Genomic DNA, 16085 nt, shown 5'->3' on the forward strand with positions numbered 1-16085 from the left:
TCAAAAAATCAAATTCTCAGACTTCCACTTCAGAGAGACAGAGACTAATGGCGATGATGGTTAATTCCCTGAAGCTATCATTTGAAGTTTTCATGTAAATGTGCGTAAAAAGGAAAGATTTGAGGCAAACGAGCATATTATGATAATAACAAAAAATTGATCAAAAGAATCCTGAATACATTACTTGAATAAACCACCTTTTCCCTATGTCACGTAAGCTTTGTGAAATGCCTCAAGGGGAGGTCAGAAAAAAAGAAAAGCCCAATAGTCTCCTCATAAACAGCTTATTTGTGATAATTAAAAACTTGAATTCTAGTTCTTTCGTTCATTCCCTTTGTTTATACTGTCAAAAAATCATCTGGTTACTTTCTCTGCTAATGTCCAAGAAGAATTAGAATCATGCTTTTGCCCCACCTTGATGGCCACCCCTTTCATTCTGATTGGCCCGCTGATAATTATCTCCATTCCGTCCACCTGAACCCCTAGGTCGTCCTGAAAACTCACCCTGGTTTCTGAATTCATTCCTGCCATAGCCTCCTCCTCGACCACTGCCGAAGTTCCCTCGAGCCCTGAAACTGTCGCTCCGATAAGTACCTTTACCTGAAGAATACCTTGGTCTCCCACTGCTACCAACTGCAAAAAGCAGAACTTTTTCAAATTATTTATCCTAGTGCCAACCTTCAAGTACTTGCAACTTGAATAAGAATAAAAACAAATTATTGGAAGAAAACGCATTTTAAAAAATCAAACTTCCATAATTTTTTTTGTTTTTTGTTTATGCCAGCTTGATATTTTTCAGATAGTATTACTATAAACTTCAAACTTCAATCCAAATTAGCTAAAACTATCAGACAGAAATCCCTGATTATAACAAGAATTGGCAAGAGAATTTGATATGACCAACGTGAGGAACAACAACCCACCCCACTGAACAAATATGACCAAAGGTACAAATTACTAGAAGCAAACTAGGCTTTTTTTCACAATGTATCGCCAGCTGTATGGGTATTGCACCGTAGTGAAATATTTGGGACCATATCTTTCCGAAGCTCGGTACTATCGTTAGAGGAACTAAAAGTTCAATTTGTGCCAAATCATATAGTTAGGAAAAAAATGGAAAATTTGATAAAATTTCGGCATCTAAAATGCATATTTCCCAAATAAATTTTGAATTACCCCGAGTATTTGTCCTCTTTTCTTCCACAACAGCTTGATGATCCCCAATTGTGATTGGTGAAGCCTGAAATGCATTCAGCAAAACCACAAATTCAAAAATATGCTTACAGAAGCACTGTGGATAGGCAGATTGAGATTAACAAGCAACTCTACAAAACATTCTTAGCTTATTGTATAGCCAAGAAGAATATTTTCACAACCATCATGCTGTTGGTGACAAAGAAATATGCTTGCACCTCTACCATTATAATTCAAGGTTAAAACTATGCAAAAAGCTGGTAAAAAACAATGACATAAAATTTGGAGAAAAATAAACAAGAGCTGCAGTTGATATTCAACTAAAATACCTACAATCAGTTTAAACAAAGAAGCCGTTGAAGAAATTGTCATTTCTTTGATTTTTCAGTACAACACCCACTTTCCCCTCAAAGAAAAAGGAAAAAAAGAAACCCTACACAGTGAATCTGATCCCTACTAAACTGTGATATGCTTGGGATTGATTACAAGGTTCATTTAGGAAGTGTTACCTGATTTTCAATTACATCTCCAAAATGGCAAGGTCTCTGATTAGTATCATCGTTAAGTTTTGCAGCAAAAACTGGGATGACATTGTAATTAAACCTTCCATTTAGGACCTTAGAGTAGATGAGGTAAATCCATTCTTTTTGACATCCATACAACACCACTTAACATTTAATCATTTTAATCTTTCAACTTTCTAACTTAATACAACAAGGCTGCAAATTGGTTACAAACAGAAAAGTGAACTAATAAAAGGGTAAGAAGAATATCAGGCCTAAATGAACAAAAAAACGATACAAGGTTCCTGTGTCATGTCGATATACTGTCCAAAAGTAGCAGGAGAATAGAAAAAGACAACAGATCAAGGATGATTTATTTTTTAGACCAGCTGATTCAATTACCTATACAAAAAGTAGATTTTTCTTGAAGAAAGTTCTAGATAAAGTCATCTAATCAGATACTTTTCAAGTGACCAAAAACCCACATTCAGGTAATCCCATGCAATCACACTGTCACTTAGAAGACAATGATCTAGTTCTGGGTTTTATTTCTTGTTCTTATCTTTGTATTTTCGAAGTACTTTGATATTGGTTAGGAGATGTGGGAGGTTTGACATGATTGAAAACTTGAAGAGAGCTTAACCCCACTAACGAGTACATTGCTGTTTCCATTACAGTAATCTAGCAATAACTTTAGAGGAATAACTTAGTAGAACTTGCCTGACATATGGCATGTCTTCGGCAGACTATAATTATGAAATGTTGTCATGTAAGTGATTAAATTGAAGAGTGACTTATGACAGTGATCATACTGCACCAGATCTAAAATAGGAGAGATAAAAGGTATGAACATACCTCAAGGGCACTCTGCACTGAACTTGCAGTCTCAAATTCAACAAAACCAAAAGTGAATCCCTGCTGCAGGAGGCAAGAAATCACAAAACAGTAAGAACTGAGAATTTGAACTAGGAATGTCAACTGGGAAGGAGAAGCCCAAATTGATATCTAAGTTAAAATCTTATACCTTATTACTTCTGACTTGGATGCCATTACGCATAATGGGTCCAAATTTCTTGAATGCCTCCTCAAGTTGTGCAGGCATTGCATTGTAAGGCAAATTCCGTACATATATGGAATGCCCTTCAGCTTTAGTAAGAACAAAGTAATAAGGTTTATGTTTTAAAACAAGAAAGAATATGCATGAAGACATATCAAAGAGAAAAATAAATATGACCTAACATTAACCGTGCCAAATCAAGTATGCCTTATTTACACACTTAATTGATATCTTTATTGATTAAAATAGAAAAGCTATGGATCTAACTTCATTGACAAAAAGAACAACGTTGCTTCTATTATCATGCGAGCATGCACTAAATGAAGTTGGCAATTACCTTCCTCAATATCATTGCTCCTTTCAGGTGCATTATCACTGTTAGGTACTGCTGCCTCTGGTGTTGGATCAGGTTTTGCGGAAACAGTTGACTGTTGGTCTGCAGGTGCCACCCTCACATTATTGACAGGAACATAGACTGGAGTAGATGCTGTTTTACTTTTCATTACTTTGACCTAATATGTAATTCAGTAAGTTCAATAAAACATCAAAAGAAACACAATATGAATGGGAAAAAAACAACCATTAACTTTAACTCACAATTGAAGCATATGACTTCTTTGGAGCATCCTTTAGAACCACAGGAGCTGAATCAACAGCTGCAACACTCTCATTCTTACTTGCAATGCCTTGGGGTTCAACAACCTCTTCTTCAATTACTGATCCTTCCTCTTTATCTGAGGGGTCACAAACTTCAGCACCATTATTAATATCTTCCTCTTCTGCGTAATTTAATGGGTCCTCCTCAAAATGGTCATGAGTGGGCTCTGGAAGCAAATGTCAAAGAATTTCATGATTTGAGTGTAAAGAAAATACAATAATGCACACAAAGAGAAGAATCAGGTCAAACCTGGTTCTGGTGTCAAGGCAGATATTGAAGCCTGTTCACTGTCGCAATTAGCCGCAACAGGGTTCTGCATCTCTTTCTCTTCAATGTATCTGAAAACATCATTTAAGACAAAGTAGCCATTGTCTTGTGGAGCCAGAAAGAAGGTTTGTGTGAATTTCTTTCTCACATTGTCCTTCCCAGTTAAGCATCCAGTTACCAGTACAATGACCCCTTTCTCAAAAGAGTCCTGAGCATCTGCAGTTTTTATCTCTGCTATATAATCCTCACAATTCAGCGATAGTACCTTCTCATTAATTGCCTGCTCCAAAGCATATATCAGTGCACTTGTCACTCAAACCATGTTCAAGCTAAGTGACGGCAAAAGACAATGCCCATTCAAGTTTGTCAAATTTAACAATTTTTATATCAAATATAAGAGTCAGCAGAAACAAACAATTGAAAAAAATCCATTACTACAGTTAAACATATGCATCTAATAAACAGACAAAGATTCACCTAAAGTTTTGCTTGTTTCCTGTACGTTTTAAAGTGAACAAAAATTATAACAAATATTCTCTTCCATTATTCTCAATAACTTATTATCAACTTAGTCTAGCTGTTTGATCTCCTGCATGAAGCAGGATTCAAGCAGACAGGAATGACTGATGTAAAAAAAGGAAAGAGGCCACATATTTTGAATTCTTCATAACAATATGCTCATGCCTGTTTATATTGGAAGTTATCTTAACTTCTAATAGACATACTTGCATCGTTGTTACTGTTGTCATGTTGCCATACATATCCGGCCGACTTAAATGACTTGAATCTTGATAAAATCTATGCACCAGATGCGGTGATTGGTGAAGAATATGGTAATATTGCTCCACAAAAGCATTTCCAACAACTTGAGCACTGGGAGCACGGACAGGGCTTCCTTCCTGCATGGCCATCTGTACATAGTTTCAAGGAATCAACAAATAAAACTTCAAATACAGACAACTAACTACACAATTACAATGAACAAAAAGGATCAATCCCCCATCTTTCATGAGAACAAAAAGACGCACGAACGAAAAGTACTTTTTACAAGCAGTATTTAGAAGTGACACTAAAAGTAAGGGCAAAGATCAACAAAATGTTTGCACAAAACAAAAAATCGAAAACTCAACAAACAAAATGCAAGATGTTCAACTGCCTAGAAAAAGTTGACTGACATAATGCAGATCATGAATAATTAGAGATGTGAGAAACAGACTTTCCACTAGGGACGGATCTACATATGGGGTTGTAGGGGCAGCTGCCCCACTAACATCTTAAATTTTTTTAAGTTAAATATAAAAAAATCTTATAAATTTTAGAAAACTTAAGCTCTGCCCCCATTAAATTGAGGCTTATAAAGGAAAACTTTTTACTGTTTATCTAATAATTGAACATTTTATTCTAAAAAAAAGGTAATTGAACATTTATACTTTGGATGGTAAGCAATTTCATTACAATATATAGTAATTTTGTATGAAAACAAATAAAGAACTTTTAGAGTTCATATAGATAACATATAAAGTGTGAATTAATAAGAATGAAAAAAAAAAAAAAACCTTTAACTAACATGCCTTCCTTGTTTTCATTGAATATTAAGAAAATATTGTTTTCATTATATATAAGGAAATAGATTTTCTTTATTCTCCACGTTATAATGATTAAGAAATGAAAATAGATGATAAAACTGGACATATTAATTTTTATTTTTTCACATATTACATCTATCTTTAAGAATTCTATAAGTACTTAAAATTTTATTAAATTAATATATACATATTTATATATGTTTGTATGTGTTTGCGGTGTTTAAACTATATTCGCTAATAACCATATAGTTAATTTTAGTTATACAAATATTATATTTATAACATAAAAATTTGTTATACATATTAATTTTGTTTGGAAGTTTTTATATTAATTTGTATTTAATGAAAATTTTAATAAATTAAGTTAAAATATTTGCCCTACTGATAAGGAATCCTAGACTTAGAGATGTTAGAAACAAACTCTTTCCACCATAAAGGTAGTTCTCAACCATTAAATAGTATACCAACAATTTTCAAGCAACAATAAAACCACAAAGCTAAAACAAGTAACCGAGAAATCCCATCACTAAAAAAAAATTCTCACAGTAATAAAAGGCATAGACATAGTTCTTTATATCCAAAAACAATTAAGACAGTGATTCGGAAACAAAATAAACCCTTTAATAAAAAAAAAGGAAAACCCAAAAAGCCCTTCATAGAAATGAAGACTATGAAGCAGATTTAACAACCAAATTCAACTGAAGGGCACGATCTTGCGAGTGATTAGCAGATCAATCAAATACTGTGGCTATAACGATGAAACAGAGATCAATTGGAATAAGAGACATGGGAAAAGTAAGATCAGACGTACCCGATTCGTGAGTGATTTAAGCTTAAAAGAGAGATTTGTCAGCTTTAAAAGAAAGCGGAGAGAGAGAGCGAAGCCCAAAGGCAAAGACAGTATGCGTGCAAAGGAGGAAATATGAAGGACACAAACACGGCCAAACGAAAGATACTGAAATTATAAAGAATAGAAATTTTGATATTTTATAAAATATATTTTAAACATATAAAAGTTTGAGATAGAATCATATTTACTCTTAAATTTTGAGCGAATTTTATTTTCATTCATCCTTTGTCACGTGAGATACAAATTAATGGTTGATGCTATCCGTACCAGATGTGAAGTCAGTTGACATTTATTTGTCAATTTAGACGATTATATATATAAAAAAATCAAAATAAGATAATTTTACGTAATTAAAATTTAATTAAAAATTTTAAAGATTAAGAATCAAAATAAAATTTGATTTAAAGTTTAAAGATTATAAGTATTATTAACTAAAAATTAAATATAAAATTTTTCAAAATTTACACCTTTTTTTTGTTATTTGAAAAATTATTTGATATATTGATAATAAAATTTTAATTTCACAAACGAAATTAATATAATAATGCATTCTTACTTTTTTTAAAATTATTTTTTTTTATTTTTCAAATATATAATAAAAAGTATGTGTCATCCGATTAATTTCATTTATAAAATTAAAAATTTTTTATTATTGAAGTATTTAATAATTTCTCTTAAATGACGTTCGAAAAATAGTAATATTATTGATCAAAATCTTACTTTTTATAATTTAATTTTTTAGCATGATTCATGGAATGTAATTTTATTAGTTTTTCAAAAATTTTCAATAGTTTTAAAATTAAAATAAAAAACTTTACTTTTTTTAAAATTTTTTTAAAATTTCAAAACAAAAAAGAAAATTTTTTCTCCTCAACTTTCAATTGATCACATTTTAAATTATATTATTATTTTTAATCTCATAAGGAAATATGAATTTTATTATTTATAATTTTAACAAAATTCAAAAATTATATATTCTCTTTCAATATTATTTTTTCTCTTAAAATTTAAAAACTTGTGAATCAAACATTTTTTTAATGTAAAATAGATTTTCATTACGCCATTTGTTCAAGTGTCTAGTTAATGATATATTTTAAAATATATTTACTTAATATATTTTTTATAAATTCAAAAAAATTATATATTAATTATATTTTTTAATATAAATATCACTACTGAACATCAACTAAAATTGAAAATGGTTGATCATAAATTAAGTAAAATAAGTAGCAATTAGATAATTAATTACACATACTTTTGAGTTAAATGCTGTTTAGTACCTTAATTATTGAGTTAAATACTTGTTTATTATGTGAATTTAAATTTAAAAGAAACTAAGTTTAAATTTGAGATTAAAAATTGACACATATTTTTTTTATAAAATTTGAAAACAAAATGATTGTTATAAAATAATAATATTAAATTTAATCAAAGTTGATGAATTTATTTATTTAAATGTATAGATTAAAATTTGATTATTTAGAACTGATTTGAAGATAAATTTATTTATAAATTTAAAATTTTAAAATTATAATTATAATTAAATATTTTAAATTTTTTAAATTTCACAATTTTTTTTTACCAAACTAAAACAAAATAAAAAAAGTTCATTTAATAAAATAAACTAAAAATATTTATTACCTAAAAACTCTGGAGTGTCGACAATTTACCAAATCGAGTCACTCTCTCAATTTCTGTGTGTGTGAGAGCAAATTAGCAATGGCCTCCAAAGCAAGCGGCTCCATCTTCCAAAGCCTGAAACGCTACATCAAGAAGCCATGGGAGATAACCGGACCCTGCGCCGATCCAGAGTACAAAAACGCTTTGCCCAAAGCTACGGAGTACCGTATTCGCTGCCCCGCCACCCCTTTGCAAAAGCCCATCGTCCCAACCTCCGACCCCGAAACCGTCTTCGACATCAAATATTACACCCGCGATCAACGCCGCAACCGTCCCCCGATCCGCCTTATCATCTTGAAGAAAGCTGACGTGGAGAAGATGATGAAAGAGAAGACCTTTGATGTCAATGATTTTCCTAGGGTTTACTTGACTGCTAAAGTTGAAGAAGATGAGAATGCCATTGGTGGAGGTTACCAGAAATAGGTCCGATTTTCGAAATTCTTAAAATTTTTATTGTTATTTTTACTTTGATGCTTCATTTAGCTACTTGTGATATTTTTAAGATATAGGTATTTGTTCCTTTTTTTAATGAATTTTGATGTTTTAAAGAACTGGGTATTGGTCAAGTTTTTGTTTTGAGATGTGGTGATTGGTTTGTTACTGGCGTATGATTAGTTTGTTATTGTCACTATATGATTGTGCGGAAGTGAAGGTATTGTAACTAGTTGACTTCTAAGATCATTCACTGCTTTTTTGATTTTTGATTGATATAATGTCTTCTCGAATACTTATTTAAGTCGTTAGAGTTTAAATGTGGAGACATGGAGTGATTTTCTTTTGATTTGTTCTTTTTTTAATGAATTTTGATGTTTTAAAGATTTGGGCATTGGTCAAGTTTTTGTTTTGAGATGTGGTGATTGGTTTGTTACTGTTGTATCGTTTGGGCTTTTAAGCAGCTGGGGGTTGGGTGGAATTTTATTGAGGCTTGATTATGAGTTACTATATGATTGTGCAGAAGTGAAGGTATGTAACTAGATGACTTCTAAGATCATTCACAGCTTTTTTGATTTCTGGATATAATGTCTTCTCAAATACTTATTTAGGGTGTTAGAGTTTAAATGTGGAGACATGGAGTGATTGTCTTTTTATTTGTTCCTTTTTTTAATGAATTTTGATGTTTTAAAGATTTGGGTATTTGTCAAGTTTTTGTTTTGAGATGTGGTGATTGTTTTGTTACTGTTTTATGGTTTGGGCTTTTAAGCGGCTGGGGGTTGGGTGGAATTTTATTGAGGCTTGATTATGAGTTACTCTATGATTGTGCAGAAGTGAAGGTATTGTAACTAGATGACTTCTAAGATCATTCACTGCATTTTTGATTTCTGATTGATATATGTCTTCTAGAATACTTATTTAAGGCGTTAGAGTTTAAATGAAGAGACATGGAGTGATTTTCTTTTGATTTGAGTTTGAAGGAGTTAATTAGGGTCAGGTTGAAATTTCTCTCTCTGAGTTTTGTGCAATGTTTATTCGCAAGATGAGATATACTGCTTTGTATAATGTTTATGATATTTGGTTTTTGATGAGGATGGATGGTTCCAGTTGATATGATTTTGAGTGGGAGTGATTTGGTGCTTAAAATTGAGGATGAATGTGGTATTCAAGGTTTTCCTATTTTATTAGGTTCAAGAACGTTTTGTTTTGGATGGGATTAGGGTTATCATGAGATTTTAAATATTGGTATATTTGAAGCTATATTTCTATGAGATCTTGTATGTTGCTTTGATGCACTAGAGGTTTTTGACAGTTTATTTCTTCATTCTTAGCATAGGTCTTTCCTGGTAGTTGTTTTGTAGCTATCCCAATGTTTGGCAAGTTGGGATTATGGCTTAGTAATGTAAATTCATTGTGGTGGGATTGGGTGGAAGGAGGGTAGGAAATAATGTGGTAATGTGTGACAAAATATCATCTCTCAAGATCTTTGGGAAAAACTAAGAAGAAAAGCTGTTTAACTTATTATGCACTATTTGTTACTTTTATCATGCTAAAGTCTGGCATTATGTGATGTCAGAGGAAGTGAAAAAAGAAACACTGATCCTATTTTATATGCATATTGCGTTTCAGACAATTCTTTTATGTTTAGCTTTTAATTCACATAAGTTGTAAAACACCTTTGTTGTTGTTTACTAACTACTAGCCTTATACATTGTTTGGCACCCCCTTGGCTTATTTTAGTGGAGTGTCTTCCTTTATTTAAAAAAAAAAAAAAGGCATGAGTCAAGTTTTGCACTGAGCATTCACTCAAGTTGAATAGAGCAGCATGGGACAGGAGTATAGGTGGACCTAATGTCGTATCCTATCAAACTTTGGGCAAAGGCCCTAACTTGTGCACCAAGTGCTGCAAACTTTAAATTCTCATAGCATTCCTCAAAAAGCCTTCTGCTGCAATTGTTCCAAAGGAAGCTTTCCTGCCTGCAATTTTTAGGGTAAGACAAGAAGATTCTTGTACCTGAATTTGCTGGCAATGCTTTTTTGGTATTAGTTATTGATCTTGGCAATGGTGAATCTTTGCTGAGATAGCATTGTCAGATCCTGTGGCAAACTTTCATTTCTGAGCTTCTGATGCTAGCAGAAAGGGTTGTAGATCCTTCTGCATGTTCTTCTTGTTTGCATTCTATAGAAACTGGATCTATAAAGTAAACTTGCTCCCTCTCTCTCTCTCTCTCTCTCACTCTCTCTCTCTCTTGATTTGCAATGCAAAGTAAGTTGTTATCTTTCGTGGAGGATGCATGTGTATATCTTGGAATTGTATACCAACCATATACTACAAGTCTGGTGATGTTCCCAATACTTGGTGGCCACATTCTAGAAATTTGTTTTATTCTTCAACTACTGTTTATAAAATAGAAGTATGGGGCCATTCAAGATATTTAAGTGGGCTACATTTTGTTGCCTGATTTTCTTAACTTGTTTGTAGTATCAACTTAGATTCATATTTGAACCTATGGAAAGGACCTCACTTTTTCTAAGCTTACCGAGGATATGGTCCTAAAGAATTAGATAGAGCAGAATGATGCAATATGGTCCATATAGCTGACTTCATGTTGTCGGAAAAGGCCTAGTTGTTATACTAATCCATATGTAATTCCTTGCGCTAGTAATCTCATTGAGATTGTGTCTTTTGTTTCTTGTATTACCAAGCTAATATTACTGGCTTTAAAAACGTTTCTGGCATGTGAGCAGGCTCTGGAACCTGTGGCAATATTTAATGTGCACCAGCTCCTTCAGTTTCACTCCCTTGCTGGCCTGTCCTGGAACAAATGCAGGCCATGTTATGATAGCAATTTCATGAGACTCTTGAAGTTAAAGAGGATGCGGTGTCCGACATTAATAAGGATAGTCACCTGTATTTTTTTATTTGTTTGGTTTATTCTGTAACCGACATGTTTGTATAAACCCAGATGCGAGTGCAGTCGGCTGATGGCTGATGTTATTGATTCCTTCAAGTTTGTATGATTTTCTGAACATGATAATCTGGCCTAAGTTTTCACAACATCACAAACAGTAGGTTTGATGAGCATCTGGTTTTTATTAGCTGTCCTGCAATAAGAAAAGAAATATAGAGCCAACTCCATTGTTTCTGTTTTCCTTCTTGCTCCATCTTTTACTCAAAAAGTGAGAATCATTCTGTATTCTCTCCTTGGGCTAATGTTCCCTTCAAGATAGTGACAGCTGTGGCGCTGGGTGCATGTTTGTGTGTGATTCTGTCAGATATTTTAAAGCTTTGGAATGTTTGGGATAGATATGGATAAAGTATTAAACTGTTGTTTTGTAAGCCCCGGAACTAAAGAAAACATCTATGGCAGAACCGCAATGCCATAAACCCTATCCGTAGGTAAACATAAACAAACAAGGATGTAAGCATAGAATGTTTGATAAACATTTTTGTTTATGTTTTCAGTAAATCATAAAAAATATTATTATAATATTTATTAATTAATTGAATAGATTAAAAATATACTTATATTTGTTTACATTTGGAATGTAAATGAATATAATATTTGACAAATAAATTGTAAATAAATTTAATTTTTATTTGTTTATAATTATTTATTAAATTTAATAAATAATTTTAATAAATTATTATGAATAATATTTTAAAATTCGTTAATTAAATAAGCATGTTGCAAATATAATAAAATTAGTTTATATTGAATTCATTTACGCCATGTAAAGAAATCTATTGAGGGGATTAATTTGGTTATTTAGACAACAAGATCCTGCCCCAAAGCAGTAACAGCTTGAGCAGCAACCATTGTGTTCAATGGCAAATGCCTAGTCCTTTTATTAATACTATAAAATTTATCCCATTGTGTTTCACGCTTTGTTATATCTTATTATTTCCATTTTATTTTATGTTTATTTCCCGTTATGTATATTTTTTTCAAACATTATAACTTTTAAACACTGGAATAATGAAAATGGAACACATCTAATCAAAACCGATGCCTTCCCCATGGTAAAAAGGGAAAATGGCCCAGCTACCTATCCCAGTCTGACTGCATTTTTAATTTGATTTGATATAGAAATCTAAATGATACATTAATATTTATAAATTATTTAGATTCGATTTGAATAAACTTTGAATTCAATTTGATTGTTATCGAATCGAGCTCGAATTAAGTAATTCAATTTATCGATTGAGTCAAATTTAAGTATTCTTATATTTGATTAGTTTAGTTCACAGCCTAATTGAATTTTTATATTTTAATATATTTGTATTATTTTAATTAGTAAAATATCTTAAATTCAAGTTCAAGGTTGAGTATAAATAATCGATTTTTTATCGAATATAATAATCAAATTTATTTTTACATGTTAATTAAGGTTAATCGAACGAAATTGAGTAATTCGATTTTTATTTCGAGTCGAATTTAAATTAAAAAAATAAAATTCAATGGAGTTCGAGTCGAATTTTGAATTTCAAATTTTGAGTTGAATTCAAATTTAATACTTTATCGATTTGAATTTGATCAATTACACATTTGATAAGTAGAATCCAAAAAGAAAAAATGAAAGAAAATGTTGTAATTTAAGGATTGAGTAAATAAAAAAAAAAAAAACAAGTATCATTATGTGATATAATTATTTTAATTTTTTAATTTTTTAATTGAACAGTCACGTGAGTCAAACAAATTTAATAAAAAATATTTATTTTATAAATTTTAAATGAATTCGAACCCAAACAATACAAAAAGAAAAAACAAATTCTCTTTATCACTTGTTCAAACGAATCCTATCTGTATGTATGCTAGTTAGATATCCTAATCTTAATGATTTTTAATTTCTATTTAGAACATTTAAGATATAGTTTGGCTGTGTAATTGGAATTCACTCTCTAGTCTCTAGCTACAAAGAAAATCTTAAGTCCACCATGAAGCTTCCTCCGGGACCATGGAAACTTATCGTAGGTAAGATGCAGCAACTGAGTTGTTCTTTGCCCCATCACAACCTGAGAGATTTTGCCAAGAAACATGGGCCTTTCATGCATCTGCAGCTTGGAGAAGTTCCCACCATTGTAGTGTCATCTGCAGAAGTTGCCAAAGAGGTTATGAAAACCAATGATCTCATCTTTTCCCAAAGGCCACATGTCGTTGCCTCCGAGGTCATGGCCGATAATTGTAAAGCAATTATTTTTACACCATATCGGAACTACTGGAGACAGATGAGGAAGATTTGCAGCAAGGAACTTTTGAGTCGAAACAGAGTCCAATCATTCCAATCAATCAGAGAAGAACAAGTGACAGATCTCATTAAATCCATATCTTTGAATGAAGGGTCTCCAATCAATCTTAGTGAAAATTTTTTCACTGTCATATGGGATAACAGCAAGGGCTGCATTTGGCAAGAAAAGCAAAGGCCTAGAGGAATTTATAAAGATTATGCCAGAAGCTGTCAATCTGGCAGGTGGTTTCAGTTTCCCTGATATGTATCCTTCAAGTCAAGTGCTTAAAAAAGCTAGCGGAATGAGGAATCAACTAGAAGCTACATCAGGCTTCTGATAGGATACTTGAAAACATTGTCAATGCTTCACTGAAGCTGCAGCCAAAGAACAAGTAGAAGGAGATCTGGTTGATGTTCTACTGAAGCTTCAACAGCAAGGTGATCTTGAATTTCCTTTGAGAAATGACAACATAAAAGCAGTCATCCAGGTTTTTATATTAACTTCTACTTTAAAATGCATATAAACTTCCTACCCTAATTTAATGTTTCCAAAATTTAATATTATTATTATTTTTTTTTAACAAAAGAGCTCGCGTTTTGAAAATAAGTTATATGCATAATCAGTTCGAATTTTTGTGTAACGAATATATGCATCTATCATTGAATTAAACACTCATGTGGGATCTCAAAACTAACTTCGATTTTAATATCTTTTTCTAGGACAGAATTGCAACCCTTGGCTCTATTTTTTATCCTGCGTACCATATTGCAACCTTCAAAATTAACAACTATTGTCCTTTTCCTCTTTGTCTCTTGCTATTCCCACTTTCCACTGCCCTAGAAAGATAGAAACTCAAATGGACAGAAAAAAAAAAAAAACTCTGCAAATATTTCAAAAAATTGAGATTTATGAATGTGGGTTTGATCAATTGATCTGTATGGACAATTATAATAGAATGGACAATGTCAGAACTATCGAAAGATCCAAGACTGATGAAAAAGGCACAAAATGAGGTAAGAGGAGTCTTTGATGAAAATGGTGGAGTAAATGAAGAAAGGATTCATGAATTGAAATTCTTAAGATCAACTGTGAAAGAAACTCTGAGGTTGCACCCTCCAGCTCCTTTTTTAATTCCAAGAGAATGCAGTGAAAATTGTGTGATTAATGGATAGCACATTCCAACCAAAACCAAAGTCATTATCAATGCAAGGGTTTAAAAAGAGATCCTAGTTACTGGACAGAAACTGAGGAATTTCATCCAGAAAGATTTTCGAGCAGCTCAGTTGATATCAAAAGAACAAACTTTGAGTATATCCCATTTGGCGCAGGAAGAAGAATTTGCCCTGGAATATCATTTGCGATTTCTCAGCATTGAGTTACCACTTGCATATTTCTTGTACCATTTTGATTGGAAGCTCCCAAATGGGATGAAGTATGGAGATTTGGACATGGCAGAATCTTTTGCCTAAACTGTAAGAAGAAGGAGTGATTTGTTCCTAATTCCCATTCCTTATTCTTCTTTGAACTAATAATGCTGAACTTGATTGAATTATTTTTGCATGCAAAGTGCATGCAACTTTTTTTTTTATTTTTTTTTATTTTAAGATAATGTTTGGTACCATTTTTAAAATTATCATAATAATTTAATTATTATAGTGATAAGATTATCAAAGTAATTTGATCACCTGTGATTATAAATTATAAAACAAAAAAATTTAATACATATTGAATCAATAATTTATAAATTAGTTAAATATTATTTTATAGAAAACTATAAAGTATAAATCAATTTGGATGAAAAATAATTTCTAAAAAAGTTATTAAATAAATTCATTATTTTTATAATCAATAAATATTTATTTAACTATAATAAAAAATATTTTTTAAAATAAATTATCAAAAAAATATATTTTTCAAAATTTTTCTTAGCCAGCTTTCTAGGACAACGTTAAATACATCTTTCGTCAAAGTAAATTAATTAAAAAATAATATTAAAAATTACTTTTTCATGGTTATTAAATTTTTTATTTTTTAAATTGAGAATCATATCACATTTTAAGACAGTGATTTTATCATTTTAATAATTTAATATTAATATCATATAAAATTTTAAATTACTATCAAATAAGATGATGTAGTTATTAAATGTAGATCAACATAATTTTTAGACAAATTACCTCACACAAAATATTACTTAAATAGATTTATTTTTACTATAACCTAAAAAAATAAAAGAAAAAAGAAAAACCTTATCTAGCCGTACAGAACATGTGGGTCGAATAGATAATTTTATCCATGAACAAGATTAACACATATACATGCACGCACACTAATATATATTATATTTTACCTTTAAATTAATATTTTTTTATCTCAATTTTCGAGGTTTTTTTTTATGATGATATTTTGATTAATTTTTTTTAAGAAGGGTTAATATTATGAATGTCGTCAGAGTTATAATGAAAATTTTTAAAAATTTTTAATATGATATTTGAATTATTAATTAATATAATATTTATTTTAACATAACTAATTTTAAATAATAAAAATAAAACACAAATAATATTTTAAATTTATGTATCAAATTAAATAATTTATTATAATTAAAAAATTATTTGTAATATTAAC

The 16085-nt window shown here is 30.9% G+C and overlaps 2 protein-coding genes and 1 pseudogene across 5 annotated transcripts; 2 read left to right on the top strand and 1 right to left on the bottom strand.

Moving 5' to 3' along the window:
- Nucleotides 1-118: 118 nt before the first annotated feature.
- LOC111312895 (nuclear transport factor 2-like) lies at nt 119-6202 on the bottom strand. Of its 4 annotated transcripts, none has more exons than XM_022913656.2 (9): nt 6077-6202; nt 4405-4590; nt 3662-3959; nt 3352-3578; nt 3092-3266; nt 2722-2843; nt 2553-2612; nt 1177-1240; nt 119-633 (listed from the first exon to the last, which is right to left on the bottom strand). In XM_022913656.2, exons 2-9 carry the CDS (start codon nt 4588-4590, stop codon nt 398-400), a joined length of 1368 nt encoding a protein of 455 aa, XP_022769391.2. In that variant the 5' UTR covers nt 6077-6202; the 3' UTR covers nt 119-397. The 4 variants fall into 4 exon arrangements, with proteins under 4 accessions (XP_022769391.2, XP_022769362.2, XP_089622138.1 ...); XM_022913627.2 differs by having other exon boundaries at nt 2553-2615; XM_089766012.1 differs by lacking the exon at nt 1177-1240.
- A 1560-nt stretch (nt 6203-7762) lies between these two features.
- Nucleotides 7763-11381, top strand: LOC111312926 (uncharacterized). Its single transcript, XM_022913684.2, has 2 exons — nt 7763-8218; nt 10976-11381. Exon 1 carries the CDS (start codon nt 7835-7837, stop codon nt 8216-8218), a length of 384 nt encoding a protein of 127 aa, XP_022769419.2. The 5' UTR covers nt 7763-7834; the 3' UTR covers nt 10976-11381.
- Nucleotides 9325-14986, top strand: LOC111303540 (cytochrome P450 71D10 pseudogene; annotated as a pseudogene).
- The last annotated feature ends 1099 nt before the right edge of the window (nt 14987-16085 follow it).

The sequence above is a fragment of the Durio zibethinus genome, chromosome 9, assembly GCF_047325235.1.
Source record: "Durio zibethinus cultivar Kanyao isolate XHJ-2024 chromosome 9, ASM4732523v1, whole genome shotgun sequence".
Taxonomy (NCBI): Eukaryota; Viridiplantae; Streptophyta; class Magnoliopsida; order Malvales; family Malvaceae; genus Durio; species Durio zibethinus.

Excerpts from the sequence above, each read along its gene's own strand:
- LOC111312895 (XM_022913627.2), bottom strand. The coding sequence starts at position 4,590 with ATGGCCATGCAGGAAGGAAGCCCTGTCCGTGCTCCCAGTGCTCAAGTT. Across the intron at positions 3,960-4,404 it reads CAACAGTAACAACGATGCAA|GCAATTAATGAGAAGGTACT; the intron begins GTATGTCTATTA and ends GCTTTGGAGCAG. Across the intron at positions 2,616-2,721 it reads TCCAAGTCAGAAGTAATAAG|CAGGGATTCACTTTTGGTTT; the intron begins GTATAAGATTTT and ends TGCCTCCTGCAG.
- LOC111312926 (XM_022913684.2), top strand. The coding sequence starts at position 7,835 with ATGGCCTCCAAAGCAAGCGGCTCCATCTTCCAAAGCCTGAAACGCTAC.